The sequence below is a fragment of the Mustela lutreola genome, chromosome 2 (genome assembly GCF_030435805.1).
Source record: "Mustela lutreola isolate mMusLut2 chromosome 2, mMusLut2.pri, whole genome shotgun sequence".
NCBI lineage: Eukaryota > Metazoa > Chordata > Mammalia > Carnivora > Mustelidae > Mustela > Mustela lutreola.
The window spans coordinates 178,092,297-178,112,305 of record NC_081291.1 but is presented as its reverse complement, the minus strand read 5'-3'; the positions used below and the strand labels follow the sequence as shown (position 1 = coordinate 178,112,305).

Sequence of the window (20,009 nt, the reverse complement as noted above, 5' to 3'; positions counted from 1 at the left end):
CAGGGTCCTGGGATCGAGACCCACATCGGTCTCTCTGCTCTGCAGAGAGCCTGTTTCCTCCTCTCTCTCTCTGCCTGCCACTCTGCCTACTTGTGATATCTGTCAAATAAATAAATAAAATCTTAAAAAAAAAAAAAAAAAGCAATACATTATGAAGCAAGTTGTCTTGCATTTTCTGAAAACAAACCCAAAAGCTGTCTCAGTCTGTATGTGCTCATGCATGTGTGCATGCTCAGGAAATGAACACACCAATTACTCTTGAGTTGGGTAGATGAGGGAGCAGATGGGCTAATGTGAGGTAAGAGATTGATATTCCATATAATTCAATGTAAGGCCTTCCACTCCTTTCCAAAACAAATAGGGACTAAGTTTACTCTTTGCCTTAAACATATGAAAAACCAGATACAATATATGAAGCAACAGTTTTCCAACACTAGACAATAGGCAGCATAGGGCATTAATCCCAGAGAGAAGAGAAACACATGAGGTGAGCCTTTCTACTGCCCCAATATTGTCTGGAGAGCACCTTGGTGCTCTCATCTAAACGAGGACACAGAGCTCCGAGATGGAGAGGCCAAGATAGCTACAATTTGCAAGACATAGTATAGGAGAGAAGAGAACTGCACAAAGAGAGGGAGACTTCTCAGATCTGTAGGAAGGTTTCCCCTAAATCTTCAGTTGCTTGTAAAGAAACAATCTGTGGATGGTAAAAGAACTGCTGGAAAGGAGCCAGAAGAATGATTCTCAGAGCTAGGCAAGGGTGGGAATAGCTCACATTACCAACAGATAGTGTGGAGAAAACTCGTAATACATGAGACTGGGTTGAGTACCTGGAACAGTAATGACAGTAGAAAAAAATTAGAACTAAAGGCTGCTCAGGTCCTGCCTAACAAAGCTAAAATGCAGGTTATCCAAAGTAACCTGTGTCCCTGAATAAAGCTCAAAATTAGATAAATAATAAAAGAAAACCTAGCACTAAGCAATGTAAAAGTTCATAATGTTTGGCAACTAATAAAAAATTACCACACATGTAAAATATAACCCATAATAATCATCTACATGAAAAAACCCACATGTGACACATCAGTAGACAGAATCAGCAAATAAGGGCATCAAAGGAGTTACCACACATCCTGTATGTTTTAGGGGCAGAAAAAAGCATAAGCATGCTCAGGAGAGACTTCGAAGAAATTTAAAAGCCAAAAACTGAAAATCTAGAAGCAAAAATATAACACTGAAGATAAAAGTACACTGGATGGGATTAATAGATTACATGTTGCAGAACAGATTAGTGAACTTAAAGGCAGAACAACAAAATTTTCCAGACTAGAACATGGAGAGAGATTTAAAAAAAAAAGAACCAGGCATCAGTAAACTGTAATTCATAATATTCATGTCATTAGAATTAGGGAAGCAACATATCTGAGAAAACATGGTCTATACTTTTACAAATTTGAAGCAAATTATAATCAACAGATCCAAGAAGCTCAAAGAAACCCAAGCAGAAGAAACATGAAGACAAATACACAAAGGCATATCATAACCAAATTGCTTAAAACAGATGGTAAAAAGAAAATCTTAAAAACAGCTAAGGAATAAAAAGAAACATTAAATATTGAGGAACAAAGGTATGAAAGATAGAATTCTCACTAGAAAAATGCAAACCAGAAAACAGTGGAAGAGCATTATTTAAAGCGTGGAGGGAAAAATAACATCAACCTACAATTCTATACCTTATGAAATTATCTTTCAAAAAATGAAGCAAAAGAGAAAAAGTCTTTTTCAGAAACATAATTTAATGGTGCTAGATGTTTTTATAATATAAACATGGATAATGCTTATAATTAAAAAAAATTAACTATATTCCACAAGTACAATAAATATTCTATAAATAAATATGGATGTGCTCAGACTAAAAAGTAGCCAGGTCTGGGGTTATTAAACAGAAGGAAGATAGGTTTAAAGACAATACTGTTATTTACTTCAATGGGTAGAGCCTCACCAAAGATGAAGGTCAGGTGATAACAGGCAGAAGAGAGGGAAGAAGGCCTTGAATAACAACAGAAGAGTTTAGATCCATATGACAGATTATAAGGAGCCCCTGAAGTTTTCTGAATAGAGAGATAAGAAAAGTGGTAATTGAAGATATATTAGCAAATCAGATATATCATAGAGAACTGGTAGTATCATATAGGTGAAATGAAACTCAGGGAAGTTTCATAAAAAAAAAATCGTGCTTATAATTTCAGTTCTAGATAAGAAGAAATCTACTGTCCTCGAGGACAAGGACTCCCCCAGTTATAAGGTCCTCATGGTGGATTGTGGGCCAGAAGCCCAGGTGAAAGGGATATCTAGAGGACAGCCACTTCTCCCTACTCCCCACCCCTTATCATCTTCTCTGGAGCATTCCTGAATCATCACTGTCTGCTAACTAAAATAGCAATTTGATAATTAACATGGAAGTTAAGGAAATTCTTCGGTAAAAAAAAAAAAGCAGAAGTTTTCTAAGATAAAATTTGGTAAGGTGATCTTGAAATGACCTTTCAAGTCTATACCCAACACTAAAATGCACTTATGCCTTTGGCTTTTGTCCCCCTTGCCTACATACATGAAATCTAGGAATAAATTAAGCTTTCTATCATTCTGTGGATTAACAAGAAAAACTTATTTAAGACAAGAAGTTACAAGTTCCTTTTTAGAATTTCTTCCTTTTTTAAAATAAGTTACCACTACTTACTGAAAATCATTCGTTCAATCATTCATTTATTCACTGACATAGTCTCTACACTCAATGGGGGGTTTGAACTCATGACCCTGAGATCAAGAGTCCCATGCTCTACTGACTGAGCCAGTACAGCATCCCTCTTTCTTAGAATTTCTTAATAAAGTACCTAAACAATTGAGTTAAAAATGTTACAATCATCCAAAGAGACCCAGAACCACTGAGAATTTCCTAAGCATAGTTAGAAGAATAAGGCTAATAACCAACACAACCTAAAATAACCAGAAGAGAACAAAGACCAAATGATAGCTAACTTGAACATCACACAGGAGAGCTTTCATGATTTTTGGCAAAGGCCCATTTTTTAAAAGACCCTGGCACTCATTTTACCTTATCCTGCTCCACACCAGGCTCTCTGTACACAGTCCATCTCTGTCCATCATCACTGTATAGGATTTTATAGGCGGACACATAGTAATTGTGTTCCACCATAGTGGAGCCAGTGGTCACAATGCCTGGGGAATGGAAAGTTGCTTTCATTAGTGCACAGGGTCTGATCCTTGAAGTCTACTCAGCATTGAAGCATAAATACCTAAAGTATACTGTTAAAAACATCTTTGCCAAAAGCACATTGCCATCTCTAAGTGCAAGGTTTCATTATAATAGCACCTAAATCCTTAGCTTTGTTCCCTTGTAAAGATACAAGAATTATGAGTGCACATGAGGAAAGGACTGATCTATTTTGACAGCTTGTGTTCATATAACTATAAAATACATCTCACCTACCATGTAATAATGACTCCCTGGGAATGAATGGATTAAAACAATTATTTTTTTCAGTACCAAATCAAAATTACCTAAACCAGTTCTAATATATTATTCTGACCATTTGATAAATTGCCCCAAATAAATCTGGATTCAGCACATGCAGAATATTATTTATAGCACTTAAAATGAATTCCTTGAACATAAATTTCTTTAATAACTCTAAGAGATGGTTATTTCAAATGTCAAGATCACTTAATTGAAACATTACCTTTAAAGAACCTTATTACAATGAAAAAGAAAAGCTTAAAAAAAAAAAAAAGGAGAGACGAAAAGCTAAAAGAAATCAAATGCCAACTCCTTTCCTCTACCAAATTTTATAAACCTATCTTCAGGAATATTTAACACCAGTAAAGAAAACTTAAAACCATACAATTACATTTGTGACCTAATTTTCTATGAACATCTTGGATGTCTTCAGGTTTCCAAATACAATCAGAATTATAAATCATTCTAGAAAATTATGTCTCTTAACCTGTTATCTTCTTTTCTTTATTCAGATCTATTTGTAACCACTGATATTCATCAGTGGCAAAAGCAGCCCAAGGAGGTCCAGGTTTCTTCAGCCGGGCCTTTTCAGGTCTCCAGCTGTTCTCTTGCCCTGTGTGGTCAGTCCATTCTAGCACCGATGATGCTGTTATTTGAGGATCAGCAATCACACCAGATTCCATGCCCAGTGTTCCATAACAACCTGAAACAAAAAAGACAGTAACTTGGTTTCCAGATATAAATTTACGATCTGTATAAATCTGCTCATTGGAAACCTTCTAGTGCACATGCCATTAACATAAACTATGCTAGTAATATGCCTAATAGAGGAATTTCAAAAGTAGGCAAATGTTTCTTGGGTCTATGTCTTTGTGTCTCATCAGGCAATGTGCATAATATTTATTTATAAGCAATAACCACCAATTTAATGGCAATACATTATCTTCTACCTGGAACACTATCTTCAGATCAGTGAATGACTTACTCCCTACTGCCATTAGGTGTTTGCTCAGATGTCACATTTTCCACAAGGCCTATCCCACTTAAAACTCAAAACCAATCCCTCCTGCATTGCCTATCCTCTTTCCTTATTTCTCTGTATCTTCTATAATATTATATAGAGCATATATGTTAATTTATTTATCCAAGGTTTACTGTCAATCTCTCAATACCAGTATTTAAGCTCCGAGAAAGGAGGATTTTGCTTATTCTGCTCACTTTTGTTTCACTAGCACCAGGACAGTGCCTGACAAATCAAAGACACTCAGTAAGTATTTTCTGTGGAATTAATTACTTCAGACATACTAGAAAAAAAAAAAAAAAATCACCTTTCCTAAGGAACTCTCCTTGCTTACATGATCATTCCCCAACTAATATAAAACCTCCAGTTTATTCTGTCCATTACATTATTGTGATATGTTGTGTGAAGGTGCCAAAAAAAAACCCAGAACCTCAAAACCCCAGCAATTGGCATACTGCACGATCGTATTTAAATTATATTTACTATTATACACATTATAATAAGTTACAAAGTCCGAGAGGCTTACCACTTGTCTTAAATGTAAAAAGACTTGTAGATAAGTGTCCCCTGAAAGAGAAAAGTTATTCTTGGTGACACTCACATACTGACTTCCCCATATTTGTCTTAGTAAAACTTTTTCTTTTCTTTTTGTTTTAAAATATAAAGAACTAAGGGTATTTTATGGCCATACATATGACAACTAATGCTGTTCTTAGCCAAAAAAAAAAAAAAAAAAAAAAGTCTCATTTCAAAGCAGAACAACTTCTGAAATCAACATAAACAATTTTCTCTGCAAGTTTGCCCATGTGCCTTCTACTTATCTTTCGTGAAAATACACTGATTCCTCAAACTTTTCCACATCATTTGCTTTTGTTGCAAGTATGCTGTAATTCCCAGAGAATGAAGCTTAAGCTTCCTGGGGGTAAACAGAAAAAAAGCTGGCCACAAAGAGGAGAGTCTGCATTTGGTACAGGAAACAAATATAGCTAAGAACAAGTGACAGCATGATAATGCAGCACCCCATGTGGATTTCAAAGGATTGGCAAGTAAATGCAGTGGGGGAGAATGGAGCCCTGGGACACATGACTAGTTTACCAAGGACTCTAAAGAACTTGAGGGGATAAAACCATCAGTGTATGCTCCCGCCTTCAGCACAACATTCAAAATGTTATTACAAGTGGATGCAACCTGTCCTTATTTTTTCCTTAGAGTATGAAAGAACTGACAAAAAAAATTATTTGTAAAGGCAGAAGAGGAGAAAGGAATGATAAGGTCTGCATAAAATCATCTAGAAGAAACCAAGAGAAGGAAAGGTTGCTAACTCTATACCAGGAATGGGCAAATGATAGCTCGCTCATGTATGGCCTGTTTTGTGTGGCCAGAAAGCGAAGAATGGTTTCTACATGTTTAAAGAGATTTAAATGGGGGCGCCTGGGTGGCTTAGTGGATTAAGTCTCTGCCTTAGGCTCAGGTCATGGTCTCAGGATCCTGGGATCGAGCCCCACATGGGGCTCTCTGCTCAGCAGGAGCCTGTTTCCCCTTCTCTCTCTCTGCCTGCTTCTCTGCCTACTTGTGATTTCTGTCTGTCAAATAAATAAATAAAATCTTTAAAAAAAAAAAAAAAAAAGAGATTTAAATGAACCAAGAGAGGATAAGTGACAGGGACATTTGGCCCATAAAGCCTAATATATTTGCTAGCTGGTGCTTTATAGAAAAAGTTTGGTGACCCCCGTTTTGTACTGTCATGGATATGGATCATGCTCTCATCTTCTGAATGAAAACTGGCCCAGAATCTCTGAAGAGAAGCTGGTTTCAATTAGACTTAGTATTGTCTACAGAACTGAGCCCATCTAATAAGCAAGATTTACCAAAACAGATTCCAAGTATCACATTTCTATTTAATGTTTCAACTTTTCCTGCTTTTGATGCCTAGTCTGTGTTTCAAAAAACAGATCACTGTGATGACCATAAAAATACACTCTTAAAATATCCTCTTTGGAGGAGAGGAGGATTCATAATATGACTACCTCTGACTTGTGTCAAAATTTAATTTATAGAGCATTTCAGTTATCCTCAATCTATCTAGGTCAAACAGGCTAGAAGAAACAGAGTAGTTATGCCTCCTAATCTTTGAAATGAAGTAAAAATTTGGCCACAGACTTTTAGACCCTTACTCTAGAATTTTCAAAATTCATAAAAGAACCAATCATCCTTCTAAATGACTACCTTTGCGATGGAGAACATGCCAAGTTATGCGACCCTGCCTGTCCTCTTCAGTACACACGGACAACGAGCACACAAGAATGGGATGCTCACCACACAGATGTTTCATGAACACCATTAACAGTGACGTTGCTGAGGTCTAACTAGCTGGTATCCCACCCCTGCCCCACACCCTTCCGTATAGAACCAATAACGTAGATACTTACACCACAGACGTGACGTTGTTAGCCAAAGAACTCTCATAGTATGGGATACCTTTACTAATTACAACACTGATTTGGCCACCCAAAATGTTGGACACTACTCCTGCGTGTACACCAGCCATGCACAAGGGTGAGGACTTGAGAAAAGGAAAAACGAAAGATTAGTATTTAATTTTCTTTGATAATTTATAAACAAGACACTCAGGCTTCCTCAAGAAATGAGTCAACTGGGGCAGTTTTCTCAATAGACATAGGATTACTGATGTGGTAACATAGTACAGACTCATAGCACAAGAAAAAAAATAAAATATCACATACAAAATACTAAAAAGAAGTAATTCCTAGAAAATAAACAAGATTAAAGATACATAGAGTAGGTACAGCAATCTATTTTGGAGTTAAAAAAAAGAAAGTTCTATCACAACTTGAACATTAAGTCTGTTGCTTAGACTTACATCTCTATATCCATGAGGGATTGTTCCAGATATCTCAGCAAAAGGAAGCAGACAACCAGCTGGGCAGTATTTACTGTGAAATAAAAACAAGTTAAAGGGTATAAAATAGTTCTGTACTTACTGGGGGGAGAGAACAACAACAACAAAAAATCACATAGTTCATTTTTCAGTTCATTCAAATACTATAATCTCGATACCCTGAGAAGCACCACTTCTAAAAAGCCCTTTCAGACTTTATTCCATCCATCTATATAAAACCTCTTCGGGGTGCCTGGGTGGCTCAGTGGGTTAAACCTCTGCCTTCGGCTCAGGTCATGATCCCAGGGGCCTGGGATCGAGTCCCGCATAGGGCTCTCTGCTCAGCAGGGAGCCTGCTTCTCCTCATCTGTCTGTCTCTCTGCCTATTTGTGATCTCTCTCTCTGTCAAATAAATAAATAAAATCTTAAAAAAAAAAAAAAAAGTTTGAAAAAAAAAAAAAAAACCTCTTCGCCCACATATTTAAAATAATTGTGCCATATTCTACATACTGCTTTATTTTACTTCATAATGAAAACTTCACAATGAATGACAGACGTATTTTTACTATAAGACCTATTTATATTTAACAGCTACATGCTGTTCTATTTTGTGGATAAACCACGATTTATTTCACCAACCCTCTACTGATCAAATTTGACTTAAAAATGTTTGGCATCAGAGCGCCTGGGTGGCTCAGTGGGTTAAAGCCTCTGCCTTCGGCTCAGGTCATGATCCCAGGGTCCTGGGATCGAGCCCCACATCAGGTTCTCTGCTTAGCAGGAAGCATGCTTCCTCTTCTCTCTCTGCCTGCCTCTCTGCCTACTTGTGATCTCTCTCTGTCAAATAAATAAATAAAATCTTAAAAAAAAAAAAAAAAAGTTTGGCATTCATTCATTCATTCACTCACTTCTCCCACCCAGCCACTCAACACAGTTACCCAAATGTCTATTATGTTGTCTTTTGAGTGATGGGCTATGCTAGGTACTGGGTTTACAAAACATCAACCAAATAAACATGGCCCAGTCTTCCCTGGGTTTATACTCCTGAGGTTGGGGGAAGACATTAAACTAACACTTCTATGAGTAATTAATCAGATTATGATTCTGCTATGAATAAAAGGCACTCCATGAAATAGCTAGGAGAAAGCAAACGTAATCCAAGCAATACAAACATTCAGTAAATTTACTATGTGCCCGGCAGCCTTCTCAGTACCTCAGGAACCACACAAGAACCCCAATAGTAGTACTAGTATTATCCTCATTTTACAAATGAGGGAACTGAGAAACAGTGTGCCCAGCTCCCTTAACTGGGAAGTGGCACATGGGCGCCAGAGTCGTTGCTCTTGCACAGGGCTCTGCACTGCCAAAGTCGGGAAATGGGGCTCTGAGGAAGTGAAGCCTCAGCAAAGGGAGGGAAATGCACCCGAATGGATGGAACAGTAGGCTCATAAGGAGAGGTGACCTGTTTGCTTCTTCAGCTGAGGACGACCGTGTGGGCAGAGTACAGTGAGCTCTGGAAAACTAAACGGTTTAGTTTAGGCTTTTCGTTTAAGGCTTCGTGCAGAGCCTTGTGGACTATGGGAATGAGTTGGGAATATATTCCTAATTAAATGAAGGATTTTAAAGCTTATACACATAATCTGAAAAAGATTATTCTGGCTCCTGAGAAGAGCTGGGAGGAACCCTGAGACCTTGGTGGGCTGGGGGTGTCGCAGTCCAGGCAAGAATAATCAGCAGCTTGCCTGTGGGTGCTACGGATGGAGTGGAGAGCAGGGGCTCTAAGACCCTGTGGCAGGCTGTGTGCGAGACACTGAGGCCAGCGTCCTCTCTGCTGACCGAGGAGATCTTCCGTAAGTGCTGATGAACACACCCATCATGCAGACAGAGAACTTTCTTTGAAGACAAAATAAAGTCTGCTCTTTGGGAAGTGGTAGCAAGTTTGGGGCAGGTTAGTGAGACCGGTCTTAGAAGATGAGAATAAATAAATGTGCCAAGCAGAGAGGAGTAAATCAATTCCAGGCAAAAGTTCTGAGAGCTCAGAGTGGTGGAAAGAATCCGTAAGTACGTAAGATGAGACTGGAAAAATGGTCCAAGGGCTACCTGTGAAAGATCCTGAAACCCAGGCTAAGAAATCTGGATGGCATTTTGTCTTAGTAATAAGGAGCTCCCGAAGATTTTAAAGCAGGGGAATGATCAGGCATTTATTTTAGAATGAAACTTGACAGCAACGTGAGCGGCAGAATAAAAGCCAGCAAAGTGGGAAATCAAATAGAAGGGCATCCCAGTCCAGACAAGAGACAAGGATATAAAGCAGGGAAACAGTAGTAGAAATGCTGCTTGGGCGAGGACACTGAAGAATTCTGCCACAGCCTAAATAATTTTCTTCTCTTTTTTGAGGGAGAAAAAAAAGCTCCTCTAACTTCATTACAATTTTGCCAGATTTTTAAAAGCAACCAGTTCTACTTTTAAAGTATTATTAAAATACTTTACTTTCATACTATAATACTTTCATTATAGAAAAGATCCAAATGCTACAATTAAAGCAAAATTTAAACACGGTAACTCAATGGCTTTAAATAAGCTATAATTTATTGATATCTTAGAATAATTATTATATGTCACACCTGTGACACATATAGTAATGCACATTAATCATAAGTGTTTAAGAATAATGACGAAATGGATGAAGAGTAATATTTAAGGGGAAAAATATCACAAATATGGTCATACCTGAACTCAGGTTCCAAAAAACTGGATGCAGTGTCTAAGCAAGTAATTAGATCTAGAAAAACAAAAATAAAAAACGGATTCAGTAATACATAGGTTTACTCTTACTGAGCCACCAACTGTTTCCAAATCCCAAATGATATTGTTCTAAATTTTAAATCTCAACAGCTATCAAGGTACGACTAGTAAGTTTTTACAAGTTTTTGTTAGTCATGATTTCTTTTTGGTTTTAAGTATCTTGATTTCTGGGGCTATGCCTCTCCAATACTGTTTGTTACCACACCTCCTCATAGAGTCCTCTGTGTTGTCTATATACATATACAGACACACATACACACACATACATAAGGTACACAGGTAAGTATAATGTATAGACTTAAAATAACTTCTACAAAATACAGCTGCTCCTGAAAAAAGAAAATTACTATATAACTAAAAAGTGATCCTCTGCTAATTACACACAACGGAAACAATGAAAAGAAAGATGAATTAATTTTGTTACTCTAAGGAACAGATACTGAAAAACTAGTCCATGGCCAGGACCAGCAGCACCAGTTCGTCTTCTGCAAACTAACAGAAATTCAAATTCTTGAACACCATCCAGATTTACAGAGTCTCTGGCAGTGGAGACCCCAAAATCTGCTTTAACAAAAGCTCCAGATACATCTTAAGCACACTGAAGTTGAAGAAACACTAATTTAAATAAGAAGGAACTTTAAAATTTAACATTTCTATCCAGAAATCAAATCTGAATAGGAGCTAACCTGTTTCTTTCATCAAGACTTAGTTTGTAGGCTGGGGATAAGTAGCTCTTGGTTGTCAACATCATCCTTCTGCGCTAGGACAGAGGGCCAAGTCCTCAACACAGCCCACAGGTCTGGAAGTGGTGGCCTGGTCCTGTCTAAGTCTGGTTTTGTACCTGTGCTGGGTTCCTGCCATACTAGCCTTCTTTGGTTCCCCTGGCACATGCTACCCACTTTACCTGGCATGACCTTCTACTGTCCCTTCGCCTTGCTAGCTTAACTGGCACTTCCTTACAGATATTCCTCATCTTCACAGGTCAAACACCCTGAGCACACAGTAGGCACCTATGGGTTTTTTTTTTTTTTTTTGGTTGTTTTAATGAATAGTTGACTATTATGTGTTCTCAAAGTACCATGTGTTATGTAAGAACAATCCACTGATGCAGCTGGACAGTACTAAGTGACATCACTGCATGATGCCTGGTCTATGGTCACCTTTGTTTTGTCAGCAGCAATCACAGCATATGGCATAACAGCAGGCTTTCAATCAACATTTATTGAATAAAGGAAAGAATAAAAGTTTGTGACTGTTGGCATGTTTGGCTAAGCCCAGTCATGGACTAATTTGTATGAAGGTAAACCTAGAAGGCCCTAATAAGGCGATCACAAAGGTAAGTGATTTCACATATAAATGCTTGGCTGAACAAGTGTGCTGAGGATGACAATACACTGAAATAACACCCACAGGCATCCTGGCATGCTGACAGCATGCAAATAATCATTACATTTCTTTTTCCTTCTTTGGTCAGAAAGAGAGAGAGAACGCAGAAGCACGTAAGGCAGCAGGCAGAGAAGCAGGCTCCTTGCTGAGCAGGGAACCCAATGTGGGGTTCGATCCTAAGACCCTGAGATCATGGCCTGAGCTGAAGGCAGATGCTCAACCAACTGAGTCACCCAAGTGACCTGAATAATTTAATAAATAATACAATTAATTAAATTAATGGCTACCACAGCAAGCACATATAACTGATTATTTTATAATTCTGAAGAAATTATGTGATTATCACCCAAATGAAATGTGTCTAGGAAAAACTACAGCACAATTGTTACACCAATAAGAAAGTGATATTTGAGAGCAATTACATGGATTAATACACCACGGGCACTTGAATGATGATCAAATCTGTGTTTTAGGAGTTTAGAAAAATACATGCCTGGATAGGGGTTCATGACTACCTGACTGAGTGACCAAGAAAAGTAGACTGAATTACCTATACCCTGGTTATTCCTGGCAATCTTCACCCTGCATCAGTTAGAACTGATTTTCTATTTTCCTGCTGTACCAACAGGATTTCTAGCTTCTAAGATTAAAAGTTGAATGTCCAAAAAAAAAAAAAAAAAAAAAAGTTGAATGTCTAAAAGTAATAGCCTGGGATGCAAAGGTACCTACCTGTGTGGTCCAGCGTGGCATTCAAAACCACAAGAAGACTGCCAGTTGGCCTCAGTACTTTCAGGCCATGTGCCAGTATGCTGGCCAGCTACAGATATACTTGATCAGACCAGTGCTTTATTCTAAGTACATGCAGTGCTAAAACTCCAGATTATGCTATGCAAATGTATGCAACTCACTTGACTTCACTTTCAAATTCCACAGGCCCTCAAAAGAGGTCCCTAGGAGAAAAATAGGACTTCAAAATGGACAGCTATGAGGAGAGCCAAGAACACTAAAGGCAGAAAAAGAGAATCACGATTACGAATACCAAGCTTTATAACTCCACAGAGGCAAAGAAAACTTCAAGCCAGCAATTAAGATGTTTTAAAATGTGTCTTTTCTGAAAGCTTTTCCCAAGTAAACAGCCTTCCAGAAAACCACTATTACTACAAGACTCCCGGCTAATAACACAGCATAGGCAAAATGAATACAGATCAAAAGAAACCATCTGCCTCACAGCCTTCTGATAGCAATGTATAAGAAGTTGTAATGAATGGAACAGAAGTGAGAGTCCAGAAATAAACTCTAGATATAAAGTCAACTGATTTTGATAAGGATGCCGAAACAATTCAGTGGGGAGGAAGAATGGTCTCTTTAACAAATGATGCTGGGACATGAGGATATCCACATGCAGAAGAATGAAACTGCACCCCTACCTCAAGATCCCATACAAAAATTAAAGGGGATCTAAATTTAAGAGCCAAACTATATCTCTTAGAAGAAACTGTAGGTAAAAATTTGACCTTGAATTAAGCAATGTTTTCTTAGCTATGATACCAAAAACATAGTAGCCACACAAAAATACATAAATTGAATTTCATCAAAATTAAAAACTTTCATGCTTCAAAGAATCCTATCATAAAAGGGAAAGGTAATCCACACAATGGGAGAAAATACTTGCAAGTTGTATAACCTGATAAGGATCTAGAACCCAGAATAAAGAATTATTCCAACTTGATTTTAAAAAGACAACTCAATTTAAAAATGAGCAAAGGATCTGGATAGACTACTCCAAAGGAGACATACAGATGGCCAATAAGCACATGAAAAGATACTCAACATAACTATCAGGGAAATGCAAATCAAAGTCACAATGAGAAACATGTTATACCCACTGGGATGTCTAGAATCAAAAGGACAGATAGTAATAAGTGTTGACAAGAATGCGGAGAAAATGGAACCTGCATGTACTTCTTGAGAGATTTTTAAATGGTGTAGCTGCTTTAGAAAAACGGTTTAGCAGTTCCTTTAAAAAGGGTAAAGACAGAGATACCATACGGCCTAGCAATTCCACTACTAGAATATACCCCCCAAAATGAAAATATATGCCCATCAAACACTTGTACATGAATGCTTATCAACTAATGAATGGATCAATCTGGTATATCTGTACAACAGAATATTACTCTGCCACAAAAAAGAGTGCAGTACTCATATGTGCTACAACATGGCCTCTGAAAACATGCTGAGTGAAATAAGCCAGCCACCAAAGCCCCCACATTATGACTCCATTTATATGAAATATCAAAAATAGGTAAATCTATAGAGAAAAAAGTAGGACTAGAGAGGGAGAGGGTTAAGGGGTATGGAATGGGGTGACCACTAGTGACGGTGGAGCTTCTTCTGGGGTGAAGAAAATGTTCTAAAATTGACTATGGTGATGACTGCACAATTGTAAATATACTGAAAATCAATGAACTATGTATTTTGAGTAGGTGAAATGTATGGTATAATAAAAGCTTTAAAAGTGAAGAAAAAGAAGGATCATAAAAGTAGTCACAATTTTTCTTTATATAGAGCACAAGTGCATTGAGAGATGAAATAAAGCCTAGAAAAAGAGCCAGGACTGACAGTTTGCTTGTTTATTCATTCATTCATTTATTCACTCAACAAATATTTAGTAAGTATGTATTATGACCAGGTGTTGTTATAGGCAGTAGAGTTAAAGAATCTCTGCACATAGAAAAGGCATCCTGTGTGGGGGATAAGAGAAAGTAGTATGAATAAGAAACAGACACTATCTTAACAAGTGATAAATACATTAGAAAAAAATAAGGAAACAAAGGCAGGTAGGAAAAGTTAAGGGGTTGCGATTTTAAGGAACACAGGACAGATCTTACTGAGAAGGTGGCAGGTAAATAAAACTCTAAACAGGTGAGGGAGTGAGCTACAGGTGTGGGAATAACAAAGGATAGGCAGAGGGAATCACAAAGGCCCTGAGGAAGAAGCACACTTAACATGTTTGTTGCCAGAGCGAACAAGAGAAAGAAGATTAAGAACTGAAGTCAGAGAGGAGTGAGAAGCCATCTCCTATAAGGCCCCGGAGGTAAGGACACTGAGCAAAGTGAGAAGAGACCTTCATTTTTACAGGATCATACTCACCACCAGGTTGAGAGCAGGCTGAAGGAGAGAAAGGACAGAAAGAAAGGTCAGCGAAAAAATCTCTGGTCATAACTGAGGTAGAGGTAGATAACTTGAATGAGAGTGGCAGCGAGAGGTGTTGAGATGTAGTCAGAAGCTGATACATAAAGACTCTGAGAAGTGGCTAATGAATATAAAGTTTGAGGGAGTCAACGACAGCTATAAGGTTTCTGGCCTAAGCAAATTGAAAGATGGAACTTCTTTCTACAGAAAGTGCTTAGGCAGTGATTTCAAAAATTAGCAATGATAAAGCACCATTGTCAACCCAGCTGTCATGCTGGATACACTGTAAGATGTCCTGTAATGCCAGAAAATCAGTGGTATGTTCAAAGTGAAAGGCAGTATATGTATTGAGCTCTTCTCAACTAAGAGCTTCTGCATGGGACTTAAAAAATCTTTTAATCAAATATACTATATTTATATTTATATTATGTAATATAAATAAAAAAAATATATTATATATATTTATATCATATAAAATAATAAAAACATAAAATATAGAAAAAATAATTATACATTTTATAATTATATATTTAATATATATTATAATTATAATAAAAATATAATTATAAATCATAAAATAAAATAAAATATATTAAAAATAAAAATATTTTATATAATAAAATATATAAAATAATAGAAATATTATATATAATATAAATATATTTAAATATACAATATTATATTATATAATATACTATATAATTATGATTATATTATAATCAAAATATTTTAATCAAATATATAAAAAGAGATAATACATAAATTATAAAATATATTAAATATAAATTTAAAATACATAAAATTATAAAATACATTTAAAAAGAGTAAATACATAAATGTATTTACTGCTACAGAAAATATTAAAGACTGTATACTTCATTGAGGAGCTCTGGGCCATAGAGAGTGGCAGCAGTAGGATGCAGAAGGCACTCAGGGTTCTGCTGAAGCTGACTGGTATCTATTCTTCCTCTTGTGCAGCCTGAAGGAGAACTGGCATCCATCATGTAGATTCTACACTAGTCTCCGCAGTACAGTCTACCCCAAAGTGAGTGTAATTGTAGTCCCTCTAGGAGGCTCCCTAATATCTGCTGCCTTCCTTAACCCTAGAGGGCTTTCTAGAGGAGGTAGGCCTCAGGTGGGGTTGCGGAGGCAAAATAATGTAATTGTGATGAAGAATATGAGAAAATACAGAAAAAAAGGCAGGTCAACAATCAATAACAGGATGAAAGATTTCAACATTTTCTTAACAAAAACACCAACATTAGATATTCTAAGACAGCTCTCAATTTAGTAATATTACTATCAGCCATAATTGATGTCCTAAAACAATTTTTTTTTAAATTTAAGTACAATTAAACATTTTTCTAATACCTAATAACTGCATAGGCTGGGAAACTTTATAATTGTCCCATGAAATATTTATTTAAACATTACATCTAATGTTAACCCATCATAACATCACAGAAATGTGATATTTTATAAGATCACAAATCAATTAAAAATAACATATTGGTTACTATATCAGAAATATTTTTGATTGACAGCACTATTTCTGAGACAGCAGAATTATGAAATAGATTTAGATCTTCCCCCAATTAATATCCTGTTTTGTGTTCCTGAATGAACTGAAAAAACTCTCAGCAGTGTTAGCACTGACTACATAAACTGCTGGGTATAATTTTTGTACAGTTGAAGCCATTCTTAAAGGAAGGAAGCCTGAGTGCCCATGTTTATTCTAATTCAAGAAAACAAAGTACTACAGTAAGTTACCATATTTATTTACCCCAAAGAAGAAAACAAATGAAGACAATGCATATTCTTCTTTATTTGCTCTAATATTCTTTAAATAACAAATTTCCCAGAGCCTGAAGGAATATGAAGTCATGCCTCCTAATTTACACTTTGCCAGCAACCTTGCAAATTATAGATGCTACTTTGTTCAAGGGCTACAGGGTGGAGGACAAGACTCATTGTGTTGCTCCAGCCAATATTACCATGTGACCCTGGGCATAATCCCTTGTTTCCATAATAGGAGCCTGGTATTAATGTACCATCTGCCATTTAGTGAAAGAAATTTACATATGTAGTAGAACATAATTTACTGTGATTCGGAGTTAAATAACATTTACTCAGTGGCAGATACTATAGGAGGCATTTTATACCTTCTCTCCTTTTACATACTGAGAGTGGAGATTAAATCTTACGTTTCTCTTAGAAATATTACAATGTCATCTATGGAAGCTGAATCTATAGTAGGAGCTCAGGTGAAAATAGCCATGCTTTCTTATGGATGATGCAGGCATGACTCGGTGCCTAGTAAGTAATGTAGTCAGGCCATAAGGTACACATGGTGAATCAAACCCTCTTCATACCTAAGTTCCCGCATGTGTGCATTAAAAAACAAATACAAGAATATTAAAAGTCATAGGACATTAGAATCTAAGATTTTATATAAAATATATGTGACATTAGGAATATTATAAGATTATAAAATATTAAAATTCCTCTGTGACCTACACAGTATTTAGGGTGCTAATGAACACATCGGTAAGAGCAGCAGTGAAAGAATATGTCACCGGATAACGTAAGACACCACAGAAACACAAACTCAGTCCCCTCACAGCATTCCTAATTCACTAAAAAAATGAAACACAAAACACTAAAATCATTAAGGCCCTTCAGATTACCTGCACTTGCAATAAATTTTTTTTTATATTTTATTTATTTATTTATTTATGTATTTATTTGTCAGAGAGAGAGAGAGCACACAAGCAGGCAGAGTGGCAGGCAGAGGCAGAGAGAGAAGCATGCTCCCTGCCAAGCAAGGAGCCCAAAGTGGGACTCGATCCCAGGACAATGGGATCATGACATAAGCTGAAGGCAGCTTAACCGACTGAGCCACCCAGGTGTCCCTGTAATAAATTCTATCCCATAAACTGAATAGCCTCTTTGGGTTAATACTCTCTTAACAGACTGTTTTAAAGTGCTCTTTCTCTGCAAAATTGTCAACACTTAATTGGTCAGCACAAACTGACACCAAAAAACACATTTTTCTTATTTGTATTACATACACAAAGTATTAATTTGTGTGTAAATAAACACAAATCTAAAAATGTGCATATAAACTGAGACTTCATTAATAAAATCTTAAGAGTTCAAGAGTTTTTAAATGTCGGCTACCACAACAAAAATCAGGAACACAATAAAAATGCTAATAGAAACCTAGCTAAATGTACTCAGAATTCAAAGATTCCCATAAAATTACTGTATAAGGTAGCAAGCAATCTTAAATAACTCATGCTCTATTTTTTTTTTTTTAAAGATTTTATTTATTTGAGAGAGAGACAGGGAGAGAGAGCATGAGTGAGGAGAAGGGCAGAGAGAGAAGCAGACTCCCCGTGGAGCTGGGAGCCCGATGCCGGACTCGATCCCGGGACTCCGAGATCATGACCTGAGCCGAAGGTAGTTGTCCAACCAACTGAGTCACCCAGGCGTCCCTCATGCTCTATTTTTAAAACCAAAAGCATTTCATGAAAAAACCCAACAAAATAAAACCAAAAACAAAACAATCAGTTATAGAAATCTGGACTCTATTAGAAAGTAGTTCTATATTCTACCCTGTTTCATTTACAAGTTGATTTAATCTAATAAGATGGAAAAAATGTAAGTATTTGCCAAAAAAATGTGGTTAAAGAAGGTAGCAATCAGAAAACTTTTAAACTATTGTTGTTAATTCTAAAAATAACCTAACAGTTTAGCAATTTTGGACATTGCTGCTATGAACATTGTGGTGCAGATGCCCCCCCCCCCCTTTTTTTTTTTTTACTACATCTGTATCTTTAGGTTAAATACCCAGTAGTGCAATTGTTGGGTTATAGGGTACTTCTACTTTTAATGTCCTGAGGAACCTCCATACGGTTTTCCAGAGTGGCTGCACCAGTTTGCATTCCAACCAACAGCATAGGATATCTCTGCATCCTCACCAACATCTGTTGCTTCCTAAGTTGTTAATTTTAGCCACTCTGACTGGTGTAAGGTGGTATCTCATTGTGGCTTTGATTTGTATTTCCCTAATGGCTAGTGATGTTGAACATTTTTTATGTGTCTCTTGGCCATCTGTATGTCTTCTTTGCAGAAATGTCTGTACATGTCTTCTGCCCATTTCTTGACTGGATTATTAGTTTTTTGGGGGTGTTGAGTTTGAGAAGTTCTTTACAGATCTTGGATACCAGCTCTTTATCTGTAACATCATATGCAAATATCTTCTCCCTTCCGTGGGTTGCCTCTTAGTTTTGCTGTTTCCTTTCTACATCAAAAACTAATGATGTACTATATGCTAACTGAACATAATAAATCATCATCATCATCATAATAATAATAATAAACCTAACATATAACAATAATCCCGTCAAAAGGGAATATTTCCCAGGCTCAGCTGTTTGTAAGGCATAAGCAGATGACTCTCAGATTCTAAGGGGTCAGGAGGCAATGAATAAAGTGTTGGTAAATTCCAGTTAGAAAATTCATTAGTATATACCTTGGCTCATTTTATTTCACATGAAATTTTAAACTATTTACTATTTTTTCCTACTAAAAACGCACAAACCTACAAAAGTATGACCACTACAAAATTCTGGACTGGTAAAATCTGAAATAAAGAGGTTTAACATTACTTTTTAAGAATGATGTCATGTTCTACAAAAGAAGTACTGATTATCACTTCCTAGCTGCATGTGTAACTAAGACATATACATCTACTCCCATCAATTTATGGTACATAACAGAGGCTGCCTTAAAGGACTTGAAGCTTTCAATGCAAATATAGATAGGTCTTCTGAGCTTATTGTTCTAAAACTAAAATAACTTAAACATTATTGCCCAGAGTCATGCCACAAATGTGTTTTCCCTAGAAACTGGCTAATGTTAAACAGATTCAAAACCAAGTATTTGGATCACTCACCTATAAAATTTATTTTTCGAGTCCAGTGGTAAATGTTTTTAATTTTACATTTTAGAATGAAAATGTCAGTCTCCTCTGAATAACTGGTTTTGCTTGTCTCAGTAAGACCAGCAGTAACTTGGGAATTTCTCTCAATAGACCTTCTCACGAGTGGTTGCTAATATGAGGTCTAGGACGTCTCTAGGGTCTACATATTTTTTCAATTTTT

General features: G+C 36.7%; 1 protein-coding gene across 1 annotated transcript in view; it reads right to left on the bottom strand.

Annotated features, from left to right (window-relative positions):
* Nucleotides 1–20,009, bottom strand: part of DCBLD2 (discoidin, CUB and LCCL domain containing 2) — a 103,501-nt gene that overhangs the window by 15,644 nt on the left and 67,848 nt on the right. Inside the window, exons 4-9 of the mRNA XM_059164373.1 lie at nt 10,186–10,237; nt 7,438–7,510; nt 6,986–7,119; nt 5,083–5,123; nt 4,023–4,238; nt 3,113–3,237 (exon numbers count right to left, since the gene is read on the bottom strand). Coding sequence (XP_059020356.1) covers nt 3,113–3,237; nt 4,023–4,238; nt 5,083–5,123; nt 6,986–7,119; nt 7,438–7,510; nt 10,186–10,237 — 641 coding nt within the window. The remainder of the gene's footprint in view (nt 1–3,112; nt 3,238–4,022; nt 4,239–5,082; nt 5,124–6,985; nt 7,120–7,437; nt 7,511–10,185; nt 10,238–20,009) is intronic.